General features: G+C 34.8%; 1 protein-coding gene across 1 annotated transcript in view; it reads left to right on the plus strand.

Moving 5' to 3' along the window:
* ush2a (Usher syndrome 2A (autosomal recessive, mild)) overlaps positions 1–26,891 on the plus strand; it is a 427,426-nt gene that overhangs the window by 22,758 nt on the left and 377,777 nt on the right. The window contains exons 4-9 of the mRNA XM_088624763.1: positions 12,129–12,264; positions 13,325–13,388; positions 14,209–14,503; positions 16,931–17,115; positions 21,159–21,380; positions 24,661–24,754. Coding sequence (XP_088480889.1) covers positions 12,129–12,264; positions 13,325–13,388; positions 14,209–14,503; positions 16,931–17,115; positions 21,159–21,380; positions 24,661–24,754 — 996 coding nt within the window. The remainder of the gene's footprint in view (positions 1–12,128; positions 12,265–13,324; positions 13,389–14,208; positions 14,504–16,930; positions 17,116–21,158; positions 21,381–24,660; positions 24,755–26,891) is intronic.

Raw genomic sequence — 26,891 nt, forward strand, 5'->3', positions numbered from 1 at the left:
AGAAGCACATTCTTGGTTATGCATTAATACCAACTTTCAGACAGTTATATTTCATATGTCAGCAGGATTCACCAAAGGCATTGTAAAATGTGATAATATAGCAAATTACTGAAAAGAAAACATTTTGCCTTATTTAAACGATAACAGTCAGTCTCAGTGTGACTCAATATAAGCAATAAATAATCTATTCCCCCTGTGTCCATACAGATAGAAAGCAAAGCTTTTACATGTATCAAGGAAAACAATTAAAATGTGGTTGCTTTTCTTGATCTCTCTGTGTAGTTTATAATCCTATTAGTGCCCTTAAAGTTATTCTTACATTTATTTTTAAATTTGGCTATGACTGAATCGTTTAATAAGACTAGTGACTGCTGTTTTATGTGTATTCTTTACTGTACTACACTGAGGATATTGACACAAACATGGCATACATTTTAAAAAATCTGCTTTTGTCTCAGGTCTATAGAGTTTTCAGTGTAAGAGCTGTCACAATGAGTCCATATACCATAATAACAAGGACTTTTGTCTACTATTTGGTAACCCTAGCTGAATGACATTGTCATGATAAAGGTTTGGACAACAGACTGCATTTTGGAAGGTAAAAGTTGTGGAGAGGTTTTTGGAGGGCATGGATCCAGTCACTAAGCTACAGGTATAATGTTTTCATAGAGCAAACAGTATGTCATTTAGTCAATATGTCCGTGAAACATCTTTTAATAATATAGACTCAAATTAGTTACTCAAACAAACTGAAGCCATTGTTTAAGACATTTACAACAGAGTAACAAGGAGTATTAGAGAATCTGAAAAATCACTTTTGTGAAGTGACCACCATGTGTTGATGGCATTTGGCAGGTTTTTGTACTGAACTCTTAAAAAACAGAAAAGCTAAAACAAGTTGTTTTGAATGGCCAATGACTCCTTCTTTTTTGTTAGAATATGCAGAATTGTGCTCTATACTTTAGAATATATTGATTTTCCAGTTCATGGCAAATCAACTTAAACATTGTATATTTCATCAGATGTGTTGAAAGGAGAGTACAGTAAGCATGGCAGTACATGTGCCAAGTCCACAGTGTGTTGTGCTTTCAAATGTGTTCTTGTAGCCAATAGAGTGAAAATAAAAGAGCTGTGCCAGCAGTCTGAGCACGGACTGTGGCTGTGAGAGTGACGGTTGTGAAAGACAGACAGACCCTTTCCTGTCTTGGAACATATCTTCTTTTTTTCCTTCATGCAAATTACCATTGTAATTGCTGTTGATGGGCTATTATGTTTCATGAAGCCCGAGTGACATGCAATACATTTGAAATGAATACAACATTATCATTTTCAAAAATGAGTTAAATAAAGGCCAGCTTGTTTTGTAAAATAAATCCGTCTTACATCTGTGGCAAGATGTTTTTTACTAACTGGCAATTAATGACATATTGTCGGTTCCTCATTATTCGTTTTGGTAAAGAAAATCGTTTTAATCTGTGACAAATATTTCTTTTTAGGTTATAACTTTCTACTATTCTTATCCCCAAACCCCACCTTTTTATTCTTAGATAATGTCTCAGTTGTAAATGTGATTATGCTTTCTTATGCAACACTAAGTTCTTCTTGTTCTAAGCCTCCATGTATAAGTTAAGAGGCTAGGAGTTTACCTTTACAGACAGGTTACAGTAAGTTCCCATGAGTCCAGGGTTTACAATGCCAGCAGCCATATTACCCTGCAACTCACAACTGGGAACCCACTGAAGCTAAGCAGGTGTGAGCCTGGTCAGTACCTGCATGGGAGACCTCCTGGGAGAAACTAAGGTTGCTGCTGGAAGAGGTGTTAGTGGAGCCGGCAGGGGGCGCTCACCCTGCGGTCTATGTGGGTCCTAATGCCCCAGTATAGTGACGGGGACACTATACTGTAAACAGGTGCCGTCCTTCGGATGAGATGTAAAACCGAGGTCCTGACTCTCTGTGGTCATTAAAAATCCCAGGGCGTTTCTCGAAAAGAGTAGGGGTGTAATCCTGGCGTCCTGGCCAAATTTCCCATTGGCCCTTACCAATCATGGCCTCCTAATAATCCCCATCTATGAATTGGCTACATTACTCTGCTCTCCTCCCTACTGATAGCTGATGTGTGGTGAGCGTTCTGGCGCACTATGGCTGCCGTTGCATCATCCAGGTGGATGCTGCACATTGGTGGTGGTGGAGGGGAATCCCCATTACCTGTAAAGCGCTTTGAGTGGAGTGTCCAGAAAAGCGCTATATAAGTGTAAGCAATTATTATTATTATTATTATTACAAATCAATATTACACACAACCACTACAAATTCTTTACAAATTACACAGAAGTTGAAAGATATTCCTAAACAGTAAAACATTTGGGCGAGGTTGATTAATTTACAGTTTTTGTACAACTGAGAAATCCTGTCCAATTTACTGTACATAACAAAACAAACCAAATTACCAGGTACGTGCAGCACTATGTTCTGCCATTCAGAATGAGGCAACAAATTAAAGGAACAAGGAACTGCAGTTCCCCTTTAAAACACATTGTCTTATCAGTGCTATAGTATGAATTATTATTTCTTATTTTTGTTACATGGGGTTTTATTATTATGTTTATCTATTCAATTATAATAAAGCCTAAAGATCTGATTGTTAGTTAAGCAGCGTTATTCTAAACCAAATGAAATGCTTTTCAAGCTATATTTTAAAAATATATAAAATAAAAAAGGAGACAATACAATCAACCCATTCTTCTTCCAGTCTTATTACTTTGTGGAATTATTGCTGTGAAAATGTCATCTGAAGTAAGTAACACTTCCCAAAGACAGTTGCCAGGTAGTTGTCTCATTTTCCATAGTCTTTAGAATATACTCCTCCCCTGACTTATTTCAAAGGGGTATGCACAAGACAGGCTATTTCAGCTACACAATAGCTGTCTGAGCAGGCTTTGAGATCTAAGATGTTGAATTAAGTGTCTGTTTGATGTGCTTTTAATGCACTTTCTTGTAAGGTCATTTCAAATGTGATCTTCATAGTCTTCAAATCTGAATGGATTTATTTCATTGCATTTCTAGGATAGATTTGAAAAATTGTGTGATCTACTGTAAACATTTAATTACTTTAAATTCAAACATATAAGCAATATTTCCTAATAATTGGATATGGAGCAGGGGTTGGAAAACAGAGGGTAGAAAAACAGTTAAATTTACTTAAGTGTTCTGTTACATCTTTTCACAATTCACTTTGTATATAATTTTAAACTTCTTTACATTTTTTTGTATTTGGAGTTTTGGGTTGTTTTTGTAGGTTGTGTACAGTTGCACAATCTTGCTCAGTATTTTAATGTTACTCATTTAATACAATATTACTTTTATTTAATTGATTACAGTAAATTGAGCATTAAGGAATGAACTAAATTGAGTATTATTAAATTAAAGATATTAGGAAAGATAGTGGAGGATTCGGGAAATAAAGGTGTGGATAGTGTGCTGTTTACAAGTGACAAGGAGTCTTTTGTGGTGTATTGCCTTGTGCTCAGGTTACAGACCTCCCTGATTGAGTGTACAGGGTCCTTGCCAGAGCCTCGGTGGATCCAGCTGTGATGGTACAGTACATGCTGGAACAAATTAGATACTGATGAAAAAGTTAAATCGTCGACCCCCAAGACTTCTCTAAGGATTTAGCTGGTAAATTTGAAATATAGATATGATTAAATTTAGGTTTATGAGGCATTGGAGATAATTTTGTAACAAAAGGGATCAGGATGGGCTGCACTTTATCTTGAGAGGCACCAAGAGACACCAGGAGGCTTAGCATAGTTGAAAAGTATTTAAACTAGGAATTGGAAGGTCAAGGAGCTTACTCCAAGTTGATTCTGGTGGGATAAGGAAAGCCCAAAGAGGCACTAAGAGTAAACTTAAAATCTGCATTCCTGAATGCATTCAGTATATCTCAGTGCTTCTAAAATAAGGAATATAATACAAGAACATAAGTCTTTTGCAGTTACAATAACTATGCCATTATAGTTATAACTGAAACAAAGCTAGAGTAAGGTGATGATTATGAACAAAATAATGTTTACATATTTTTTGGAAAAATAGGCATGATAGAAGGGTTTTTGAGGCAGGGCTATAATGTGTAACTAAATATCATAAAACCTAGAAAACTGAAACAAAAGGGTGCTGCTAGTTTAGAAAATATATAGGTCAAATAAAAAATAGGGACTTAATAATTAGTGTGTGTTCTAAACTACAGTATGTAATGTAGGTGTGGGTGTACTGTAAGTACTGTATCATTGTATTACAGAGAGTTTTTCATTTTTCCATAAACAAACTGGGATATTTTCATGGGGGATATAAGAACTGACAGTTTAACTCTAATAGTCTCTACTAGATAAGATTATCTTAGTGTCTGATTTTTTAAACAATTATATAATTAAGAGAATAGATATGATAGAACCACTGCAAAAAAATGTAATACCATTATATGGTAGCCTGTGATGAATAATGTGATGAATAAACCTTTAAAGCTTTAATCTGAAATTAGGGTTTGTAATTTTATTAAAGTCAGCTACAAAGGAAATAATGTGTGTAAAAGAAAATGGACCACATTCAATTAAAATGCTCAATAACATTGTTTAACAAAACCTAAACAAGGTTTAAAAATCCTAAACAAGTTCATCAGTAAATAATTTTGCAGGTAAAAATATAGTTGGAAATAATAGCACTAATCCACGACTCTACAGAGACTCTGGTGAATTAACACAATCAAGAAATACATAAAGATAAACAAATGTTAAGTTCACTCTGGATTCATCTTTCTTTTCTAAAACCAATCCATAACAAAATTTTTGTAAATCTTCATTATCTCTTTCTAACCTTTCATACGTAAACTGGAGTTAGGACTGCTGGCTGCCTGCTGATGTTAAAGCACAGGAGTTGCATAAACACTTGCGTGCTATCTAAACAGTGTACAGTTCATTCTTCTCCTGACTCCCTGAACTGCAGGAACTTAGACAAAATCCCCTGTCTTCTACAAGACTGCTAATATACTGACTTCTGCTACTCCTGAGAAATATCCAATTATGCACAGGGCCATTTCCTGCCTGTGGAATTCCACATTCCACAGGAGACAAACCAGTCAATAAACGCATGTGTGACCAATTTACTCTCCAGAAGGAGAAGGCTCTGACCAGGCATCTGCTTGCTCCATCACAATAAGCTTCTCCATAGAAAGTAAGTACTCAAATTCAGAGAAATCCAAGATAATGCATGCACATGGATTAAAAACCGGTTAACAAACAGTTAACAGCATCTCATCTTAAGAGACATAACCTCAAATCAGGTAACTGGAAGTAGTAGTGTACCACTGTGAATTTTGGCCCATCGTACTTTTTGATCATATCAAGGATTTAGAATCTGGTATAGTTGACAAACTTCGTAAATTTTCTGATGATACAAAAATAAGGAGAATAGTGAACAGAAACAGCAACAGTGCAATACTATACATGCAGTGCCGTGCAAAAGTATTCAACTCTTTCCAATGATGTTCCATTTTGTTAGCTTATGCAGGTTTTTCTTTACTATTTCTTTGCTCCATCAGTCTTGCCAAGCTACTCATTTCGTCCTAATGGGAAACAGGATTGTAACATTAATGCTGCCACCACCATACACTGTGTTGGATTTTTGCTTCAGATGTCATTCTTTGCATTTATGCCAAAAGTTATTATTTTTTACCATGAAACCTTTTTCTATTATAATATCACTTAAATGCCATGCAGAACTTGAAATGGTTTTCCCACTCTGCCATATGGGCTAGCTTTGTGGAATAACTGGGTCATGCACATTTTCTTCCATCTATGCCATTGACCTCTGTAGCTCTTTAAAGCCACTTTTGACCTCACAATTGCATTCCTAATCCTCCTTTCCCATCTACTCAGTTTGGTGGGATAGCCTGATCTAGAGAGAGTGGCAGGGTGGTATGGTAAACATTTCAATTCTTAATGATTGGCTTCATAGTGCTCAAATGGACATTCAGTGTTTTAAATTTTTAGACCTTTTTACTGATCTGTGCTTATTTACAACTTTACTTCTGAGTTGTCTTTATAGTTGCAATTCACTACCTGACTAAGGGCCTTACAGAGATTCATGTATTTATTCTGAAGTCATGTGAACAACTATTATTGCATAGACAGAGGCCACTCAAATAATTGTCTTATTAAGGTAACTAAAATACTGTTTTATTTTGAATAATAATACTGTATGATCATTTCTATCATATTATCTATTCTTTCTTTTTTTTTTGCTTTGAGTGTGTTGAGTAGTGTGCATATATAACAATATTAATTAATACTTCAAAGTGTCTTGACTGCAACTAAATCCAATAATGGGTGAAGTGGGTATAAAAAAGCAAAGTAGAACAAACCTTTATGTAGATGTAATGTTCAATCACTATAATGCTTGTTGGTTTTCATTGTGTAAAAATGTTTACACGTGTAAAAAAGTCTGTGAATTCCGCTCTGTAAACGGTGCTTCCTGGGGGGAGATAGACGGCGGGGACAGCATCAACAAATTCCTGCGCGGTGGTGAGCGGAGAGGCCGGGATGGAGTGTCCTGAGGCGGTGTGTGCTTTGCGGGGGGCAGAGCTTCCGCCAGGCATTGCAACCTGCGCGGCGGGGAGAGGCACTTTTCGGGAGACAGCTGCTCAACTGTTTGACTGCTGGAACATACTGTCTCCTTCCTCTGCATTTTCAGGAGTGTCTCTAGCCTCCCAATCCTCCCCAGTAATGCATCGTACTGCTCCCGCTACTGCCGAAATGTCTCCACACAGGGTCTGCTTCTACAGGTTGGAACCCTGGCCAGTGGCCTGTGGCAAAATAACATAATTCATGTAAGAAATAAAGTCACACATCGCACGACTTTAAAAGCTAGAAAGACAGGTTCCGATTCACATTAGCTGGCGAGCCTTGTTAACAAAAAAACTAATAATAATGTAACATGCCACTGTTTGTTCATGAACAAAGTTATACTGAGATTTCCTTAGATACGCGATTAAAAAAAAAATAAAAAAATTTTGAATCCCCGGCAGAACACATTCCATAAGAATCAGCGCTTTTACAGTATATATCGCCTTTAAAGGTGGCTTCTCAAAACGCTTTACAGGATGTGCAAACGTTTCATATGTTGCTGTTGTGAATGCCTGTGGAGTGTATCTTATTTGCCTTGCATCCTGGTTATCTCGCTCGCCCTCCCCCCCTCTCTCCCTCAATTCAATTCAATTCAAGGTGTTTTATTAGCATGACAGATGGGTACAATCAGTGTTGGGTATTTACTTTGCTTTGAGATTCCACTTTTAAAAGTGATATATAAAATTTTGACTAAAATAAATTGATAGAACTGGACAGGCGAGACGTTTATCCAGAGAGTGAGTGATCAGAAAAAGGAACAGCTGTTACACCCAGGTTTTACGCTCTCTCTCTGTTGAATGAATGAAAGCATTTTATTAAAAACGCGTTTGCGTTTGTCTGGGTATTTACTTTGTAATCTGTGGTTTACATCTACTGTATTGTTTTGAGATGCCACTTTTAAAGGTGATATGTAAAATAAAGTTTTTTATTATTGTTATAGAGAAACATGATCAGATTTTCCCTGGTTCAGAAAAAAGACAATTAAAATCTGTAATCTTTGCACTTGTATGTCATCGGAAAATACAATCAGTTTCTGCTTTGTGTAAGGATGGTGTCAAAAAGTAATCTAAGTGGTGAGAAAGCTGTGCTCCTCAAAGCGCTTTACAGGATAAAAACAATAACAACAGTAGTGGCTGGGCAAACGATTTTTTTTTATAGAAATACAAAATGAGATACTGTATAATGATGTGCATGAACAAAGTTATACTGCAATTTTCCTTAGATACGCGATTAAAAAAAAAAATTTTGAATCCCCGGCGGAACACATTCCATAAGAATCAGCGCTTTTATACAGTATATCGCCTTTAAACACATATTTAAACACGCGTTTACGATTTAAATCAAAACGCGATTCAAATCAATATAAATGTTTATTTTGTAACGCATAGGTGACAATTCATTGTTATTAAAAAGACTTAAATTTGATCATGTTGTGATATTTAGAAATATAAATTTGTTTGGTGCGAGTGAGGTTTTATTTAATCTCTGACCAAGGGAAACGTTTCATTTTTCAAAGAAATGTTTGTTAAAAAATAAAGTCATAGTTCCATGGGATTCGATCACAGACCGTGTGACATGGAAGTCAGGAACCTAACCCACACCGCCACCAGCACAGTCACATGCTGAGGGCTGAAAAAGCACTACAGAAGCATTATCGACAGACAATGTATAGATTTGATAAAGCTATAAAATAATGTAATTAGGCACAGAAGAAGTTTACAGCACAGTACAATAATAAATGCTGACCATGACTTTAGAAGCATAAATTACCTTACACTCAATTTAAACACAAGCTGTCTTTAGCCCTATAAGCTGGTTCATACAGAAATGTAGAGAACCAGGCTCAGAACACAGCTTCATTAGCGAATACATATGCAGGACAAGTGGAGAAGACGTTTTACCGTGGATGGATTTTTAGAAACATCCCATCAGTGACATCACTGAAGTCAACTCCTAGGTAACTGTCGTGTGGATAGTTTCACAAGAATCAGACAAAGGTTTAAGCATCGCTTGTTCTAGATAAAACTGCAAAAAAAAACAACAACCCATAATGTACTTCTTTGCGGCTCTGTTTGCCCAAATCATATATTCACAACGTGAAATTAGAAAATAATATTACGTAACCAAAATCCGCAATATGGAAACAGAACCTGTGTAATTGTTGACAGATGATGTACTCGTAACATTTTTACAAGACGAACTACAACATTTAAAAAATGACTTGTATGTACTTGATATCTCTAATCAATCCACTGCTCTGCATTAAAACAAAACGAAAACTAAAACGCCCTGGGCATACCGTTTCGCGCTTCTTAACAGTTGCTCAAAAGTAATTTAACCGTATAAAATGCATAATATAAACCTAGAAACATATACGTGAGCAGTATTTACGTAGTATCAGTGTCAAGACATACCTCTCAAATACTGTAAATCAAGTTAAAAATATCTCAAGACCGATACTGGTCATAATGAAACCATGTTTCGTGTATGTTTTCTTTAAAGTACCGAGACCAGCCATATACTGTATGTTTATGTTCCAAAATTAATATCGTTTATGGCCTTCACATGCGTTGCAGTATGCTCCTATTCTTTTTATGCTCAGCTACTAAAATTTCCCTTCAGTGGTAAAATTCCATATGAATATTCAGTACTACAACGGGCACAGTAAAGACGTTTACTGTAAATCTTTCTACGACAGACCAACGGACCACGAGTGCCCCTGTCGGTCAACCAATCACGTACCGCGGTACCCCGCGTCATCTTGCGTCACGATGCGTGACGCCGTAGCCAATTACCTCCGGTACGTGTCTGTACCGCGCACTTTGAATGGCTGCATCTGTACATAGTTCTGCTTTCAGTGTACAGGCATAGGTAGTAAGCTCTTCCATCACCTGAGCAGTGAAGTCTTGTCTGTGAGCACAGAGGAGTCTGCTCTTCACATGGATTGCCTTATTGATCAACTTAAGCACCTCATCCAGCATTTGTGATACCAAGCCATGGATGATGATGCTACAAGTAGTGAGAGTTCGCTTGATCACCTACACCATTTCTTTCCAAATGTCTTTGGCATGGATCCAGTGTACACATGCGAAAACTTTTTCCTTCGTAGTCTCAATTTCTACTTGGAAGTTAACAAAGGCAGAGAAGGTTCTGCAAGATGGTGGGCTACAATTGAGTTATGGAGGAGGTAGAGAGATATCTAGTAATATCTAGCTGTTTTTACATTTTTGCCAATAAAACCCACCTTGCTTTTGGGTAATGAATTCATTCTTAATTATTTTTTTTTCTTTTGGAGTTAAAACAATACACTTCTTTTTTGATGAAACCATAGTAGCCATTTCTTGTTTAATCCATTCCATAATATGTCTCCTGTAATAGGTATCTGTCCTAAACTAAATATGCAGAGGGACATTATTAACTTTTGGGGTTTTGATTAATTTCAATTATTAATTTTGTTCTCACAGGCTTTCTCTTTTTGTTATTTTCAGATAGATTTAGTATGAATTTGACATAACTAAATTTATGCACTTCTCCTGTAATTAAAGCAAGGTCACAGCAGTATTTTGCAGAACTTTATTTTTTAGTTAATAATGCAGTTATTACAGAATTAATGATATAGTTGAGAGTGACTTCTAATAGTAGGTCAGCTCCTAACAAGGCTGTCGTATTTTTTGTTTGTTTTAAGTTACTTATCTTTTCACTTATATATAGATTTATTTCCCAATTTGTAATAACTATTTGCTAAACGGCTTGGATAATCTGTATACCTCTTGTACCACACTGGGGAAATGTGATACAAAATGAGAAACATGTGACTGTCAGAGTCATTTCACTTTACAATATTTCAAAGAAGAATAGAGACTTAAGACTGGAGTGTTACAGATACTGGCTACACTGGGGTCCAACAAGTCGCAGGGGTTTTCCAGTCTATTGCAGGCTGCACACACACCAATTACCACCAATTAAAATAGTCTGCTTTTCTTTTAAAGTTTCAAAGGGAGGAACTTAGTGAAAACTAATGATAACATGGACTGTAAAATTTGCTTACTTAGAATTAAACATACTGCTATAAGGATTTCACAATTTGAAAGCAATCCATTTTATTTTCACCAAGAAGACAAAAAAGTGAATAAAGCCCTTAATTGAAAGAGAAAAATTCAGCTGTCCTCTAAAGTTAGTTTTACTTTCAGTATGCCAAATGTTGTAGCCTCTTTATTTGATTTAAAAGCTTACTGAGATGGTTTTAGTGCTCTCTAAGTCCTCTTACTGCTTCTACTTGGAGTTTATCAGAAAGGGATCTGGGAGAGTTTGAAAAAATGAAAAGCACTCCTTTTCACACAGGCACTATGGTGCTTTGCAAAACACTTTCCAAAACTGACAATTGAGCTCGGTGAGCACTGAACCTATTTCAAAGGATTGAGTGCTAGCTAAATGGGATGAAACACTTCAGAATTCATTTACATCAGCCTGACGTGGCTTTAGATCTTGTGCAGCGAGTCATTGACTGGTTAGAAATTCTGAGGATGATCTTCAAATTCTTCAATCAGTAGTCATGAAAGTATTGGATTCAAGTATCCTCTAGGCAGACAGTTGTCTCCTGTTGCCATTCTCTGAGGGGAATTTTTGGTATCGGAGTGTTTTCTAACACCTTTAAAAAGACAGCTGCATTTGAATGTACAAATTTAGATCTGTTACTGTAGTCATCAAATGTTGTTCTCCAATAGCTAGTTTTTGAAAATGGTCAAATTAATACATATAAAATGTATACATTCCTTCTTTTCTTATAAAACTAGCTCAAGGTGAGATGCAATTTAAACTTACAACACTTCAGATAAGTACTGTACCTCTTAGTGAAGTAATTGGAATTATACCCTTCTTCTTTACTAAAATTTCAAGTGGGTTATATTTACCTATTGAAGATTCACGCTGAATTATAAACTTCATAAAATTTAAATCCTTTAAAAATAAGTAAGGGCTAGGTTTGTAGCATATTCTCACATAAAAAAGGAAAGGAAATAGAGAAACCTGTTAATTCACTTTAATATTGGATTCTGTTATTTCCATTTTGTTAAGATCACTAAAATATGCTGAATATAGTTGTTTTTTGTGTGCATTTGCCACAAAAGTAACAAAACTATTTCAAAGTTCAGTATCTTTAAAGAGCCCTTTAGTAGTCCTTTGTTTGATTATGTTAACTAAAGCATCTATAACCCTGGTTTGATATAGCTACATTTTTTTGTAAAATCATACTAGTACAAATTGTTGTTTCAAAGCATAAGAATAACTTACATCATTCTTTTCTTGTGCTAAAGTATGCCACTTCAGTGTGCCTCAGCAGCATTATCTGTTTATCTCATGGGCTAATTGATTTAAAACTGGCCATTATGTAAACTGAAAAAAGAACCAAGTACAGCATGCATCATGAGCTTTATTAAATGTTTTATTCCTTTACAGGTCCATAGTACAAGAGTCACTTTCTTCCTTAATGGCTTAGAAGAAGACAACACTGCTTTTGATACGAAATTATTGGCCAGCCCTATTATGAATGTAAAAAATAATGCCATTATACGAATTGGACAGAGTTTAAATGGTAAGTTATTTATGTGTTACAACAAAAATGTTTTATTTTATTAATAAGGAGTCAGGCAGTTTTTGGTCTTTATAATTTTTTAAAGATACATGTGACCTGCTCTCCACAAATAAAGGAATATTTATCACTTATGTTTCTTTCCTGACAATGTGTTTAATAAAGCCAAAGCTAGTCTTTATATCCAGTATATAGTTTTTTAGAAATTATCTCTACACAGTCATTTACTCTTGTCCTTTGGGATAGAGCAAGTGTTTTGGTCATTTTAAAATGTTTTAATGTTAATTTTGTAACATATTTATACATTCTCTAGTACGAACCCTTTTCAGATTTGAGAAGCTTTCATGTGTCTTTTCCATTTAAAATGTACGTGTGGAAACGTATGTGTTAATAGAAAGAGACCCAGACTAAGGAAATATAAACTTTTTTAACTGGTTTGAAAAAAAAATGCAAATCTACACACTTAAAATAAAAGTTTCAGCTAGAGTAATCCTATTAACATGCAAAAGAGGCAGAGTTAAAAAAGAAGAGCCTCTGAATTTCTCTGGTTTTGATGTTAGACTCTCCCAAATGATGGTGAAAAAGCTTAGCAGTTGTCATGGGAACTTCTGCTCTGAGTGACTTAATTATCCTCATTGTTGGTCCTATATGATATGCTGCATAATGAAAACGACAAATCTATAAAGAAGCTCTGCGGAGGCATTTCAGTGACTGCGTCGTGTATTCTAACCCTCTTGGATTTCACCAGACTCTGTTATCCAAATCATTTTCATCCCTTCTGTACTGACAGACCAACAAATGGCTCTTCTACTGTCCCTTTAAATAAATGTAAAAAATAAAAACGCCTGTACTGTGAGCCAGTGAATGACTGAATGTAAAACACTGGCATTTTGAGTAATTTTCTAGTTGCATACCTGTTGTCAGAAAACTGTACAAAATGCTAATAGATCAACATCATCCAGCTAGTGTATCTTTAGCTCTAATAAAAGCCCATATAATGGTAATCCATTGTTTACTGTGGATCTTGAGGTCTCATTTAAATGCAATTGACATTTTATTTCAGGGACGGATCAATTTAGTGGATGGATGCAGGATTTTCGTTTCTATCCCACAACTCTGACAAACAGGTAAAAAAGCTAATCTTAAGTGTGAGAAGCCAAACTATAATTCAAATATTATTTTGAGATGCAGCTTTATTTTGATAATACTGCTATTTAATTTTCCATTTTATTATATCCTTTTTAGAATAAAAGCAATAACATATTCATAAGCTGCAGATGTTCCATTCTTTAGATGAGTATACATCCTAAAGATATTCACTTAATTAACTTTTGCCTATTGCCCAGGAAGAAAATCATGCAAAATCTTAGCAGTGCCTTTTACAGTATATATGTGTATGTATAGGGTATGTGTCTTCCAACAAAGATCTTTCAGGTTTATGGCATTTCAATTCTGAGAAGCAAAACTGTCTAAACAGACAGTATTGTAAGTCTATACTGTATATTCTATATCTGACCAGTATTTCATCTGTATTAACAAAAATGGCAACTGTGAAATGATGGAACGTTTTGTTAAGGTACAGTACTGTCTATGCTAGATGTGTAAGATGCATTTATAGTAAGTACAGTATATTCATTTTTCCAAAACACTCAAGACGTTTGAGTGTTAGAATAGCCAGTAGTGCCATTGAAGCATTAAATCCTTAAGGCATTTGTTTATTTTGTAACCTTCTTTCCTGATGACTTTTTTGTTGTTTAATATCAGACATCAATTTAGTTTTTCATTGTCCAGTATAATAATACAATAAATGTAAGTTACATAAATGTAATCCACTAAAAGGATTTTTTAAGAAAAAAAATATTTGAAAAAATATAAATAAGGAAAGAGTGTTTGCAGTGTTTGCCCTTGTACTTTTTGGACATTATGTGTTCTGTTTATTTATGACAGAGAAATCGTTGAAGTGTTTTCCGGCCAGATGCCTCATCTCCACACCCAGACAGAGTGCCGATGTCCTAGTAGCCACCCACGAGTGCACCCATTAATAGAGAGATACTGCATCCCCAATGGTGTTGAGGATACTACCAATGACAGGGTTCTTCGACTGAACCTAGATGCCCATCCTCTCCATTATATAAATGACAATGATATCGGCACTTCCTGGATTTCGGCAGTATTTTCCAACATGAGTCAACTGGAGAACGGAGTGACCATCACCTTTGATCTTCAGAATGGACAGTACCAGGTGACAGAAAGGCTGCTTTATTGGCTTAGACAGTCATGATAGTATAAAATAATAAAATGCATATGCTCTGTTAGTCAGGTGTTTGGAACACACATTTGGAACAAATACAGGTTAAAAATCATAATAAAGCTTATAATATTGAGAGTGGTCTTCATTGTTGATGAAAGTCTAGAGATTCCTGAACTGACTGAATTCCTGAATTCCTAGAGATTCCTGAACTCATTCTTGGCTAATATTGTACCGCAGACAGTGATGAATATAAGAGAAACAAACGTATTCTTTAAATGGTAAAACATGAATGTCTGTTTGTTCTTTTAAAAAATGGAGAAAGCATTCAGCAGGCATTGTTCTCAAAATTTCCGTAACTCTTCATACATTATCCTTTTACTACAAGAAAGATGTGACTGGGAATGTTTTCTTTATTTGACATCAAAAAAATGTTTTAACAAAAGTAACACAAATGCTGTTAATTCCGATATGATACTAACATGTTTTTTCACAATAGTATTGTATTTTTGACTGTGTAATGAAAAATAAATATTTTTGTGTTTTCGTGGCAGATTCACCATAGTTACATTATTACATTTGTGGAAATAGTCCTGAAAAGTCATTTTTTGATCATTTGAAAAAAGGATGATTATCTAGTTATAGATATCCATATATTTAATCAAAGAGAAAAATATGCTTTTATTTCTGAGGGAAAATATACTGTAGCTCAATGGGTAGTGTATTCTACAGGTTATTGTTGGTGGTTATCTACTCATGTGTAACAATACATTAGTAGACAAAGGAGAAATATCCTTATCTTCAGTTACTATGTGCATCATTGGTTGCTTTTATAACATCTGGGACCTTATTTACTAAATGGCAGTTGTGAATGTACTGTTTGGAGAAGATGAGTACTGTTCGTTATTATGTATAATTCTGTTTACTGTTCCCATTACCATGTGGAAAATGAGGACTTACTAAAGGAAATGAATAGAGCTGTAAGCACTGCTGGTGCCTAATTTGTATTGAAATAATGATGCGTATGTATGGAAAAAACAGTTTGCTGAGTACTGATACTAACACTTTATATGTTCACAAATTATTCATGAAGGTCTGACAAGTCTTTGCTGCAAGTAAAAATCACAGAAAATACTACTCCTGAATGCTAGTCAAGAGGACAGAAACAATCACATTAGGACATAAGTGCTAAAGTAGGATACTGTATATTTCATGGCTGTTAACATAACCAGAAGGGATCGACAAATTTATTATATGTTCAAGAACACTAAAAAGTATATTTTTACGATTTTAGCAGGGAAAGGGCTTAATAGGGAGTACTTACCAGTGAAGGAGACCAGGTTGAGCCTGATTTCATACTGGGTCATTAGTTGTCTGTGACTTGGATTTGCCTGACCACTGCTAGAGTTTGGTGGACTTTCATTGACCAAAGTGTAAGATGAAAACAGCACAGCTTGGTTCTGTTTAAATGCCCTGTAAGGTGCTTCCTGGGGCTTGCTCCATCTCAAATGGCAAATAAGTGCTACTCGTAGGCTAGTGGACACTTTTAGCTATTGAATGTTATAAAGGTGATTAACAACCAGGATTTTAAATACTGAAATGTCAACTTTTATATGGTCATTTAATAAATGAAATGATACAGACAGGACCCAATTAGCTGGCACAACAAAACAACACACTAATTCTTTCGACACAAGCTAAAGGATTTATAATTTTCTTTTTCTCACTGTCCTGCTGTCTTTTGTCTCTGTCCCTGTCCCTACGGAAAATACAGTACCTTCATCTGTTATGAATCAACAGTAAAACTCAGACTTTGTGGTGCTCATTTGTTAAATCTGATTTTTAGATGCAGTACCTTTACATTCGGTTTCATAAATGGGATGTAAACTCCACTTAACACGTGGTATGATGTTTATTATTATTTAGTAAATCAGGCTATTGATGTATTAATAAATTCTAAATATGTTATAAAATATCACATACAGTATAAATATCTTATATAACTGTTATATGAATATCTCAGTTATTGGAGTTACAGAGTACAGGAAACATGAAGATTTTTATGTTTGCAAGTTCAGAATTAACACAAAGGGATTAGTAAGGAAAGGAAAGTCAAACTCAGACAGAAAAGGTTGTTGTTGTACTGACAAAGAAGTTCTTAACAGTTCAATTCAGTTGATAAAATTAAGAGCACTTGGGTTTGTAATATTTGTAGTAAAATTGCTGACCAGTTTTACAAACCTTGGAATTAGATAGCAGTGAAACTGTAAAGCAATAAGGTTTCAAGCTGTTCTTCACAGCATAAATATGCTTTAGGAGTCAGCAGTGCGTTGACTGTTACAGTGCAGATAATAGATAATCCTATGCTGTTTAGTATTTCATGCATATTTTCCTCTATCAATTTTCATGGTTCCTTTGCAGGTTTTCTATGTTATTCTACAATTTCTCAGCCCACAGCCCGAAGCTGTAAAAATTCAAAGGAAAAAGAGTAACAGCTCAGAGTGGATGGACTGGCAATACCTTGCTAAGAACTGCAGTTTTTTTGGAATGGAAGATAATGGACCTTTGGAAAAACCAGACTCTGTGAACTGTCTTCAGTTTCCAAGGTATTTTTTTGTTTTTCTTTACTTGATCGCATGTAAGTAATGATACATTTCATGCAATAAATTCAATGTTTGAGATCTTTATTTTATTATTACTTCTTTTAATTTTTTATATATTATAGTTGTAATTTTTGCCTTTATACAAAATTATATTATTGTTTATACAAAATAATTTTGTAGTAGTGTTCAATTAAAGTATAACTCAGTGCTTAACACACATTAGCTTACACAACCTAAATTGAACATAATCATAATCATCATCATCACTTTATTTTGTATATGAAAATGCAACTTTTCAGATCTTAGCTGCTGAAGTACTGGTATTTAATTCAAGATTTACTGCTCATTACAGAATGTTTCCTGTAGTACACATTTGGGAAACAACAAAACAATGGAAGTAATAACGACTCCTTTGGGTGTTTTTGTACAGTATGCTATAGTTCCTTTGTTTATTCTGCTCACTATATTATTTTATATGCACAGTTTATTTAATAACTTTCCATAGTTAAATTCACACCCACATAAGAATGGCAAAATTACAAAAATTCTGTAAAGAAGAGGGGATTGTGAAACTTTCAAATGACAAGATGCCTGGACCCATATCATAGATACAGCATATGCAGAAGTAGAACATCCTTGCGGACTTACTTGTGTAATGTTCAGTATACTAAAAATGTAGAAGAATTCAATTCAATACATCTAATCTTGTGATTCCCTAGCTTTGTAGGAATTTATGGTGTAGAGCTTGTTACTGTACATCCTGTTTTCAGGGTGAAGCAATCTATAGCATTTATAGCACAGACATTAATATAACTTGCAATTATGAGGCCTTTCGTCAAACTAATTTAATGGTTCTACTGATTGTGAAAGGAATTTTTACAGCATATATTTTAAAATATATTCTTAAGAAATGCATTGCATGAAAGTCAGATAAAAAGGTTTTTCTAGCTGTGATATTTTTCCACTGTCTAAAATACAATATATTTATTTTATTAGTAAAAGTTCTTATTGAAAGGCATGTCTTATTCCTTTCCACAAACAGAATGTTTTCCTTCAAAATACATTTTGATAAAATAGTATGGGTTAGAAAACAATAAAGCAAGTTATCCAAAGAAGTCCAGGTATGACATTCCATCTTAACATGCAAGAAGTGAAATTTGAGCATTGTGAATGATTTCCTCTAAATATGGTGTCTTCCGGATTTATTTATATTCCTGATAAAATAATTACAAAAAACATCATATACAAGAACAAGTTACAGATTGGAGAATGTGTGTCACATAAATATTTTATATGCTCTGCAACATCAGGAACAAGAAAGGGCATACCCAGGACGGAATGCCAGTCCATCGCTGGGAAAACCCATACAATAGGCAGAGACACTCACACATACACCTAGGGCCAATTTCCCAGAAATCAATTAACCTACTAGTATGTTTTTGGACTGTGGGAGGAATCCAGAGCACTGGAGGAAACCTATAGTATGCAAACATGGGAAACACACACAGATTCCATGCAGATAGCACCCCAGGTCTGCGATTGATCCCAGGGTCCCAGCACAGCAAGGCAACAATGCTATCTATTTGCGCCACCCTTAGAGCAAAGTCATAAATAACTCTATTACCAAAAATAACTGAATACAAATCAGAAGAGTTTCACACTCATTCACACCTCTAAATATTTGTCACGCCCCACACTCTCCCTAGCAAATGCCGTTACATTCCAAAACCCACTGTTTCACAATCTCATTCCTAATTGGACCCATCACATTCTCACATGCACCAGATTCCACAAATTCTCACTCCCGGACCAATTATCCAACTACGTCCCTTTCCCTTCAGTATTTAAAGTTCCCTCACACACCAACCCGGGCTCACTATTGAGAAGCCTCCTGAAGTATTCTCATGTGCGCGTTTCTAAACCTTTTGACTATTCTGTCAGGGAACCAATAGGTAGAATTGGAGGATACTTCTGCATAACAGTGAATCCTGCAGAATGTGGAGTAGCACAGGAACAATCCAAAACACATAATCCAGGGGCTTGGTCTATTGGAGAAGCAATGAGTCCGGTAACCAGGAAAATCCAAAAAGACAATCCGAAAAATGAAATTAAATTCAATTACACTAGAAATGAGATTGTGGGTTTGGGAATGTAGCGGCATTTGCGAGGGAGAGTGTGGCGTGACAATATCCCTTTACATAAAATTTAACAAAATTAGGTGTAGAGTAATATTCAGATGTTCTGGAAGTGCAATGGAAACAACCAGAACTATTTAGTGGCACCAGAAGATTTCTTTTTTTCTAGGGATATAAAAGGAAATAATACATTCAGTAGTAGCATGTATCACCATAATTAAGTTTTAAGAGCTCTTTGAAGACTGCAGGCAAATGATCATTGTTTTGCAGATGTCTATAAACAAATCCACAAAAAGCTGAATGTACCACTTTCTACTGTAGTCCATTTTTTAGACATTAAACTGGTATAGTGGCCATTCTGCAAGGATGATGACACAATTGTATTTTGCCTTCAAGGGCATTGAAACAAATGTTGTGGGAGACAGCCTTAAATCTAAAACAGTTAAAGATCTCTAATAAAAACTGTCTCTTCAGGATACAATGTGTTGAAAATTACCATTGAAAGCTGCCTGCATGAATGTAATATTCATTGTTTACAAGGAAGAAAAGGGGCAACTCAAACTTGCCAGGGTCAGACGTAATAAAAATTACCAAAGTTATATTTCACTCATAACCATTGTGAAATATTTTTGGGTGTCTATTATGTTTTAGAGTTGTTTTGCATACGTTCCTGGAGCTCTGGACTACATAGTTTTTCATGGCTCCATTGTATGATAGTGGAAATTATGAACTTCAGCAGCTTCAAGGAGAAGTTCAAGTTCAAGTTCAAAATTGATATTTTAGCATGATTGTCAGAGGCATAAAGAATATATTGAAATTGACCAATAAATGGTTAAATGCACATAACATAAATGTTCTCTCAGTACTTACTGTTAACTAAAAAAAAAACAAATTATCTAAAGGAATTCTATATAAATGAACATTCATACATTGCGGATCTAAATTTCCAGAACCTCATAGCACATTACAGGGGGTGTCTAATCAGTGTAATCCCTTCCAGAGGAGGTTTTACAAAATACAACTACAAGGATGAAAGTAAATGGATGACTGTTTTTATTTTATATTTAAACTAAACAACAGTATCCAATCTGTATAGTTCTGTTACTTGATACTTATTGTTCTTAATCAGGAGTCTGAATAAATGTGGTACTATATTCCTAGAAATGTTATCAGATTCTAATGGATAAAGGGGAGTTCAGAAAGAACTCTGAATCTTAAGGAAAAAAAAATCAAGATTTTACAGCCGTGGAAATTTGTCTCTGTTTTTTTCTTTAAGACATAAATGGATTTATGCACCAGAAGCTTAGCTAAGTATCATGTCAAACTTTGTATTTTTTGATTCATTGATTTTATTGCCACCCCACTGTCACACTTAAGCATGGGTGAAGCCTGTGACGTTATGAGTCCTGTGTTCCATTTTCCATGATCTGGATTCTCCGTGAGCTCTAGCACTGGCATTGTGTTCCTGTGATGCAGTGGCTGTTCTTTTTATCACTAAAAAGCATGTTTTTCTCAGTAGAAGCTGTTCTCTCAAACAGATTTATATCCATTCACATGTTCTCTGTGAGGTGATAACTAAGGAGATAGAAAAAAACTTTGGAATGAACTAAATGAAATATAAACTAATAATGTCAGTAAAATACAGAGAATTTAGTATTCACAGTCTTTCAACTTCAGGTTGAGTGTTGCAACTTATGTTTATAAATTCTTTATAAAGTACCATCAGAGCATGAACTTGAACATGTAACCTACTGTAATAGGGAAAGATCTTTACTAATGATTAATTCTGTTTGTATTAACAAACATATGTTTTATTTATAAGTTAAATAACATTTGAAATCATATTCAAAAACAGTTGTTTTTCCTTTTATTGTGAAATTCTTTCATTTTTACCTTTCTATCTTTACTCAGCAATGTCCCCTACTCCCGTGGCAATGTGACATTCAGTATTCTGACACCTGAACCGAACCGTCGTCCAGGATACAACGATTTCTACAACACACCGGCACTGCAGGAGTTTGTTAAAGCTTCTCAAATCAGGATACATCTACAGGGCCAGTACCACACCACTCCGACTTCAGTCAACTTCAGGCACAGATACTATGGAGTGGATGAAATTACCATTAGTGGGAGGTAAACTACAGCAGTAGTTTTTTAAATACATAGATTTTATATCCTGTTCTATGGAATATTATTATTGTATGTCTGCTTTTTATAAAAATGTTTTTTTATTTAGAATAATTTGAGCTGGCAGGCTCAAACCTGGCCATACATTTTATTGAATTACATTTGAATAAGCCAGTGTTTCTTAGAGCTGGAGCATGCTGTGTACTATGGTTTTTCCTCCATCCAAGTTCTTAATGATTTGCTATTTTATTTAAGTACTTTTTTGTAGCCTATTTTTATTTTGTTTTCAGGTCTTAAAAAGTTGAATGGGATGTGTAATTGGTATCTACTCTGCAGTAATTATTGAGTTTCAGGCCTGTCCTCTTTCAGGTCCGTTAGCTAAAATGTAACCTATTGGACCTACAATAAGTAGAAGAAAATCACTCAGGGAATGTCTGATACATTGTACTTTGTACCTGTGACCTTCATCATAAACCTATTAAGAGTTTTTTAGTCAGAAATAAGAGCAAACATAATAAGTGAGTTGAGGAGAGAATGTATGGAAGCTTATTAATGCGACAGAGAAAAAAAAAACATTTTTTGCGTTTAAACACAATGGTATTGCATTTAACAGAGAAACCTTTTGTGTTTATACGAGATGACTGAGTTAAACCAAGATACTTTTTGTGTTTATATGAGCGAACATTGTGTTAAAACATGATCATTTGTGAACAATACTGTTATTGCCGGTCAATCATTGAAGCTGTAAGCTCAAATCCACAAAAAACTTTTACATTATCCTTACATCACATACATTTAATTTGTAATTTCACTGCAAAATATAGGAAAAGTGATATTGGAAGGCAGAAGACAGTATTTCTGTGTCAGTTTGCGCAGCAGGAATGTAAAGAGATAGGGGAATGCCAAACTAAAAGAAAAACATTTCCAGGATGGTACACAACCAGTTTGTACATTGTTGGCTTTCTGTATAAGGCTTACTGCCAAGCCATTGTAAATATATTCCACTCAATGTTTAAAGAGTAGGCAAAACAACATAGTTCATTTTTCTGCAGTTTCACATCAAGAATAACTTATGATTGGAAAGACATATTTCTACACACATTTCACCCAGGAATGCTCACTGACATGGTGTTGTACTTCATATATACAAAAGACAGTACATGTGCTTCTGTAGACTAATTCTTTTTGCACAAAGAGGAGTGTGATGATATTCTTCTGTTGCTAAAGTCAGTGCTAGTTTGTATGCAACAGTATCATTGCATATATATACTGTATAAGCAAGATATTTATATAGTAGGCAATATAATTCACATTACTTATTGTGTTTTCATTCAGTTATCTCATATAAACGCAAAAAGTATCTAGTTTTAACACAAAAAAGTTTATTGTTTAAATACTTACGCAATACTATGTTGGTTAAGTGCAAAACGTTTCTCATTTAAACCCAATACTATCTTGCTTAAATGCAAAAGAAATAAGCTTCAGTAAGATTGCATAACATTCTGTAAAAATCTATAAGATGACAATGTTGGATATAACATACTTCAGCTAGGGTGTTCTTAAAGCAAGGGCTGAGTGCACAGAAAGTCTAAACAAGCTAACAAATTAGTTACAGGTACCAATTAGCAAAAGTGATTATGCCCAATATGAACAAATTACAGTAGACATACAGTACAGTAGATATCTCTTAAGTCTAGGATTGAGAAGTGGTTCCACTTAAATTAAAAAAATGGGGAAATAGCTCAGAATCCAAATTTCACCTTTTTGTCTCCACAAGTGTGATATTCAAGTACTTGTAAAATATACTTCACGTTACTGGTGCAACCTTAGATATAAATCACAGACATGTTTAGCTTTTATGCATATACCCAGTTGTGTGTGTACATTCTGTGCTTTCTGAAATCTAGCTATTGTCCTGCCTTTTTAACAGTTCTGAATAATTCAAGCACTTATTTATTGGTTAATTAATTAAATTCATCCAAATGCAACTGTTTTTGGGATATTACAAGCACAGCAAAATAATTTAACGTGAAAAAAAGACACTCAGCTATTAATATACTGCACTTTGTTTTATTAAGCCCTAATCTATGTCAAAGCAGTTTGAGTGACCAAATACAAAGTGGTTACTGGATGCCTTTTTTCATTCTAACAGAAACATCTTGTCTTTGCTGTGTCTTTATTCCTGATTAAATAAACATTAAATATTTTATGGGTATGGTAATTAACTAAATCACGCCCAGAGAAATATACAGTAGTGTCACATGTTCACATATTAACAAATAAATGGATTAAGAAAAACTAAGTGTAATGTTACAGATAAAGTCTCAACACCAGGGAATCTTCTGTTATAAGCTCACATACTGTATGCATACTGTATATGAGACTACTTTCTATATATAGTGTATAAATACTGATTTGAGATGCTAGTGGAAGTCAAGCACATTATTAGTCTGCTGCATATGTGTTACGTGTTAAGTATAAGTGTTAACTTATATTTACAGTGCATAGGTGTTAATAAATTAAAACTGTATGCAGACAGATGGTATTGTATATGGACATGTTGGTTAGAATTGCTGTCTCACAGGCTGGGGCCCTGGGTTCAATTCTTGACCTCGGCTGCTATCTACTGTACATGAAGTTTGTATGTTCTCCCTGTGTTTAAGTGGTGTTTATCCTGGTGCTGTTGTTTCCTCCCATAGTCCAATAATTGGCTTCTGGGAAAAATCTCTCTGGTGTGAGTGTGTATGTGTTTGTGTCTTTGGGTGCCCTGTGATGGATTGGCATCCTGTCCAGGGTGTGTATTATCCTGCCTTGAACCCATTGCTTGCCAGGATAGGCTCTGGTTACCCTGCAACCCTGTATTGGATAAAGCGGTTAGAAACTGGATGGACATAATGACAAACACGCTTAATTCTTAATTTAAACATTCTCAATTACAATATTGCATTGTTCAATAGAACATATTTAACGTAGTTCCCCTTAATGATATTCCCTTTAAAAAGTGATTTTCAATTAATATTTAAAAATGACCTAGAATTGTACCTCATGTAATATTGAGGTTTTAGGAGCCTGGCTCCCGTGCATTACAAATCCAACTTGATATTTAGTTTGGCATTCATAAATGTTGAATGGAGCATCCATCTAATGTTGTAAAACCTGCGCCTCTAGGAGACGACATTTTGCTTATCAGGGAGAACATTGCCTTCTGACACTCTTTAAACAAGAAGAGAATGTTGCACAAGTAGTATGTTGCATCTGCTGCTCTAATAGTTGCTGGTATTTGCAGGTGTAACTGTCATGGGCATGCTGATCAGTGTGACACAAGCCTTAGCATCTACCGCTGTTCCTGCCTTCCAGAGAGCCACACCGAGGGAGATAATGTAAGTCCTCAAGGGGAAAGTAAATTATTAATTGCATTCCTTTAATTACATTCTTTTAATGAACACAATTTAAAAATACACTGCAATTAAATATTGGAAGGGGTACTTGTTCAGGTGGGTAGCTGCGTCAGCATGCGTAGGCTGCAAGGAACAAGTAGGAACAAGGAACAAGGTTTATTCCATGCTGAAAAGAGAAGAGAGGGAACATAACATTTCGCTAACTTCTTTTAAGTTATCCAGTGAAGATTTTTAGGGGCGATTATATTTATTTTCATAAACAATCAAACAATCAACAACCAGAAAGTTTTGAACCTAAGAAATCTCACAGCACAAAACACATGCATTTTTTATTGTGTAAACCGTGCCACAGATAAGCAAAAGCAGAAATATAGAAACAATTAGTGTAAAAATGAAAACGATCAAAAATCATTAGTCTTCAAAAGTTTAAATGTATAAATGTTTGATTTTTCACATTCAGATTTATATTATTTGCCTTCATTTCTGAACCAAAACTGTACCTTTGCTTTCAGTAAATAGATGTGACATTTACTATAAAAGTACAAAATGGTGAACAACGTTTTTGCCTCCTGTTGAAAAGTGAAGCCAGGTGTACTCCTGGTGTTTGCTGTTCTGGTCTCTCTCCTAACCTTATCTCTCTTGATAGAACACAATAGAGATGGCTGATATTTTACGGTATAAAAATTGACTTAAAAAATTCAGTAGTTCTTATTATAGCCTATGAAATATATAAATTAAAGCACACTTACTGTATATGTTTTTTGTTTATCTTTATTAATGTTACAAATTGCTAGCATCCTAAAGCTTTTTTGACTGTTGCTGACATACTGTACATTTTTAAAATACTGTACTAGTTCTGAACAAAACATCTTATTCAACATACTGTAGACAATGAGTACAGATAAATTTGTAAATCTGTAATATATAAGTTTTGTGCTTTGTTGATTTAATTATTTATAACAGACCCAATGCTTTACTTACTCTTAGATATAGTTTCTCGCAGTTGAAGTAGTTTTTTGTTACGGTGTTAAAAAAATAAATATTAGTAGAAAGCAAAGCATCCCTTGCAGAGCTTATTGCTCTAATTTAATTACATGAAAAAGTTTACATCATTTTGTCTATTACATTGTATAAATATGTCCCAATGTCATTTCATAGACATCCAAAACATACTTGAAAACCTATGGAATTCTAAAGTGAAGAATTGTTTTGCTGTGTGACAATAAGCAGGCAGTAAAGGAGAAACCTATTTCAAACTTTTTTTTAATGCGGTTGTATACATACTGTAGTTTCATGTGCAAGCACACTACTTAAGATATTCTTGCAAGGGGTGTTTTGCTCAAACCGACACAATGAATGCTGCCATTCTGTCAAGACCAGATGTCTTCTTATTGCTGTCATTTCATTAAACTGAAAGCCTAGTTTCTAATGACACACAGAAATTTTGCTTTTTCTCTTACTACTATTGTACCAATACCACAATTACTGCTAGCAATACTGTTACATCAAGATTATCAATTAAAAATGTGATGCATTGGCAGGGAAGACGGTCCTGTCCTTAAACAGTCCTGTTGAACATCTACTCCCTTTTCATAATAAAATGATATTGTTTGGTTTCTGAGCTTTTCCTACACCACCACTAGGAACTCATTGTTGAAGTTCTCACCTTGGACAGACTGGTGGATAACAATTCTTTGTATTGCTTGAGAAGAGTCCGACATATTCATAAATGTGTTTTTGTTCATCATTTGTGATATTTTTGTTAACCATTTGTGAAACCCAGGAAGGAGAGAAAAGATGAGGCTATACAATGTTATTAGCTATGGTATTAGTTAATAAATGATTATGTTTGCTTAACAGTTAATTATGTTGACCATATTGTCCTCTCTGGCAGCAGATACCGGTTGCCCAGGCTTTTGTTTATTACACTAGTAATAACTAGTAATTACACTAACTTTTAACACAATTTTAAAAGTTTTTTTAAGACACAAATACAGTTAATACTGTATTATGCAGTCATTGTCTTAAGGCACCTTCACTAAGGAGAAACACAGTGATTCCTCACATTTCTATAACAGTGCCCTTTTTTAATATTTATACCGCATAAGTTAGAAGCCAA

Source organism: Lepisosteus platostomus, chromosome 3 (genome assembly GCF_059453375.1).
Source record: "Lepisosteus platostomus isolate fLepPlt1 chromosome 3, fLepPlt1.hap1, whole genome shotgun sequence".
In the NCBI taxonomy this organism is placed as follows: domain Eukaryota; kingdom Metazoa; phylum Chordata; class Actinopteri; order Semionotiformes; family Lepisosteidae; genus Lepisosteus; species Lepisosteus platostomus.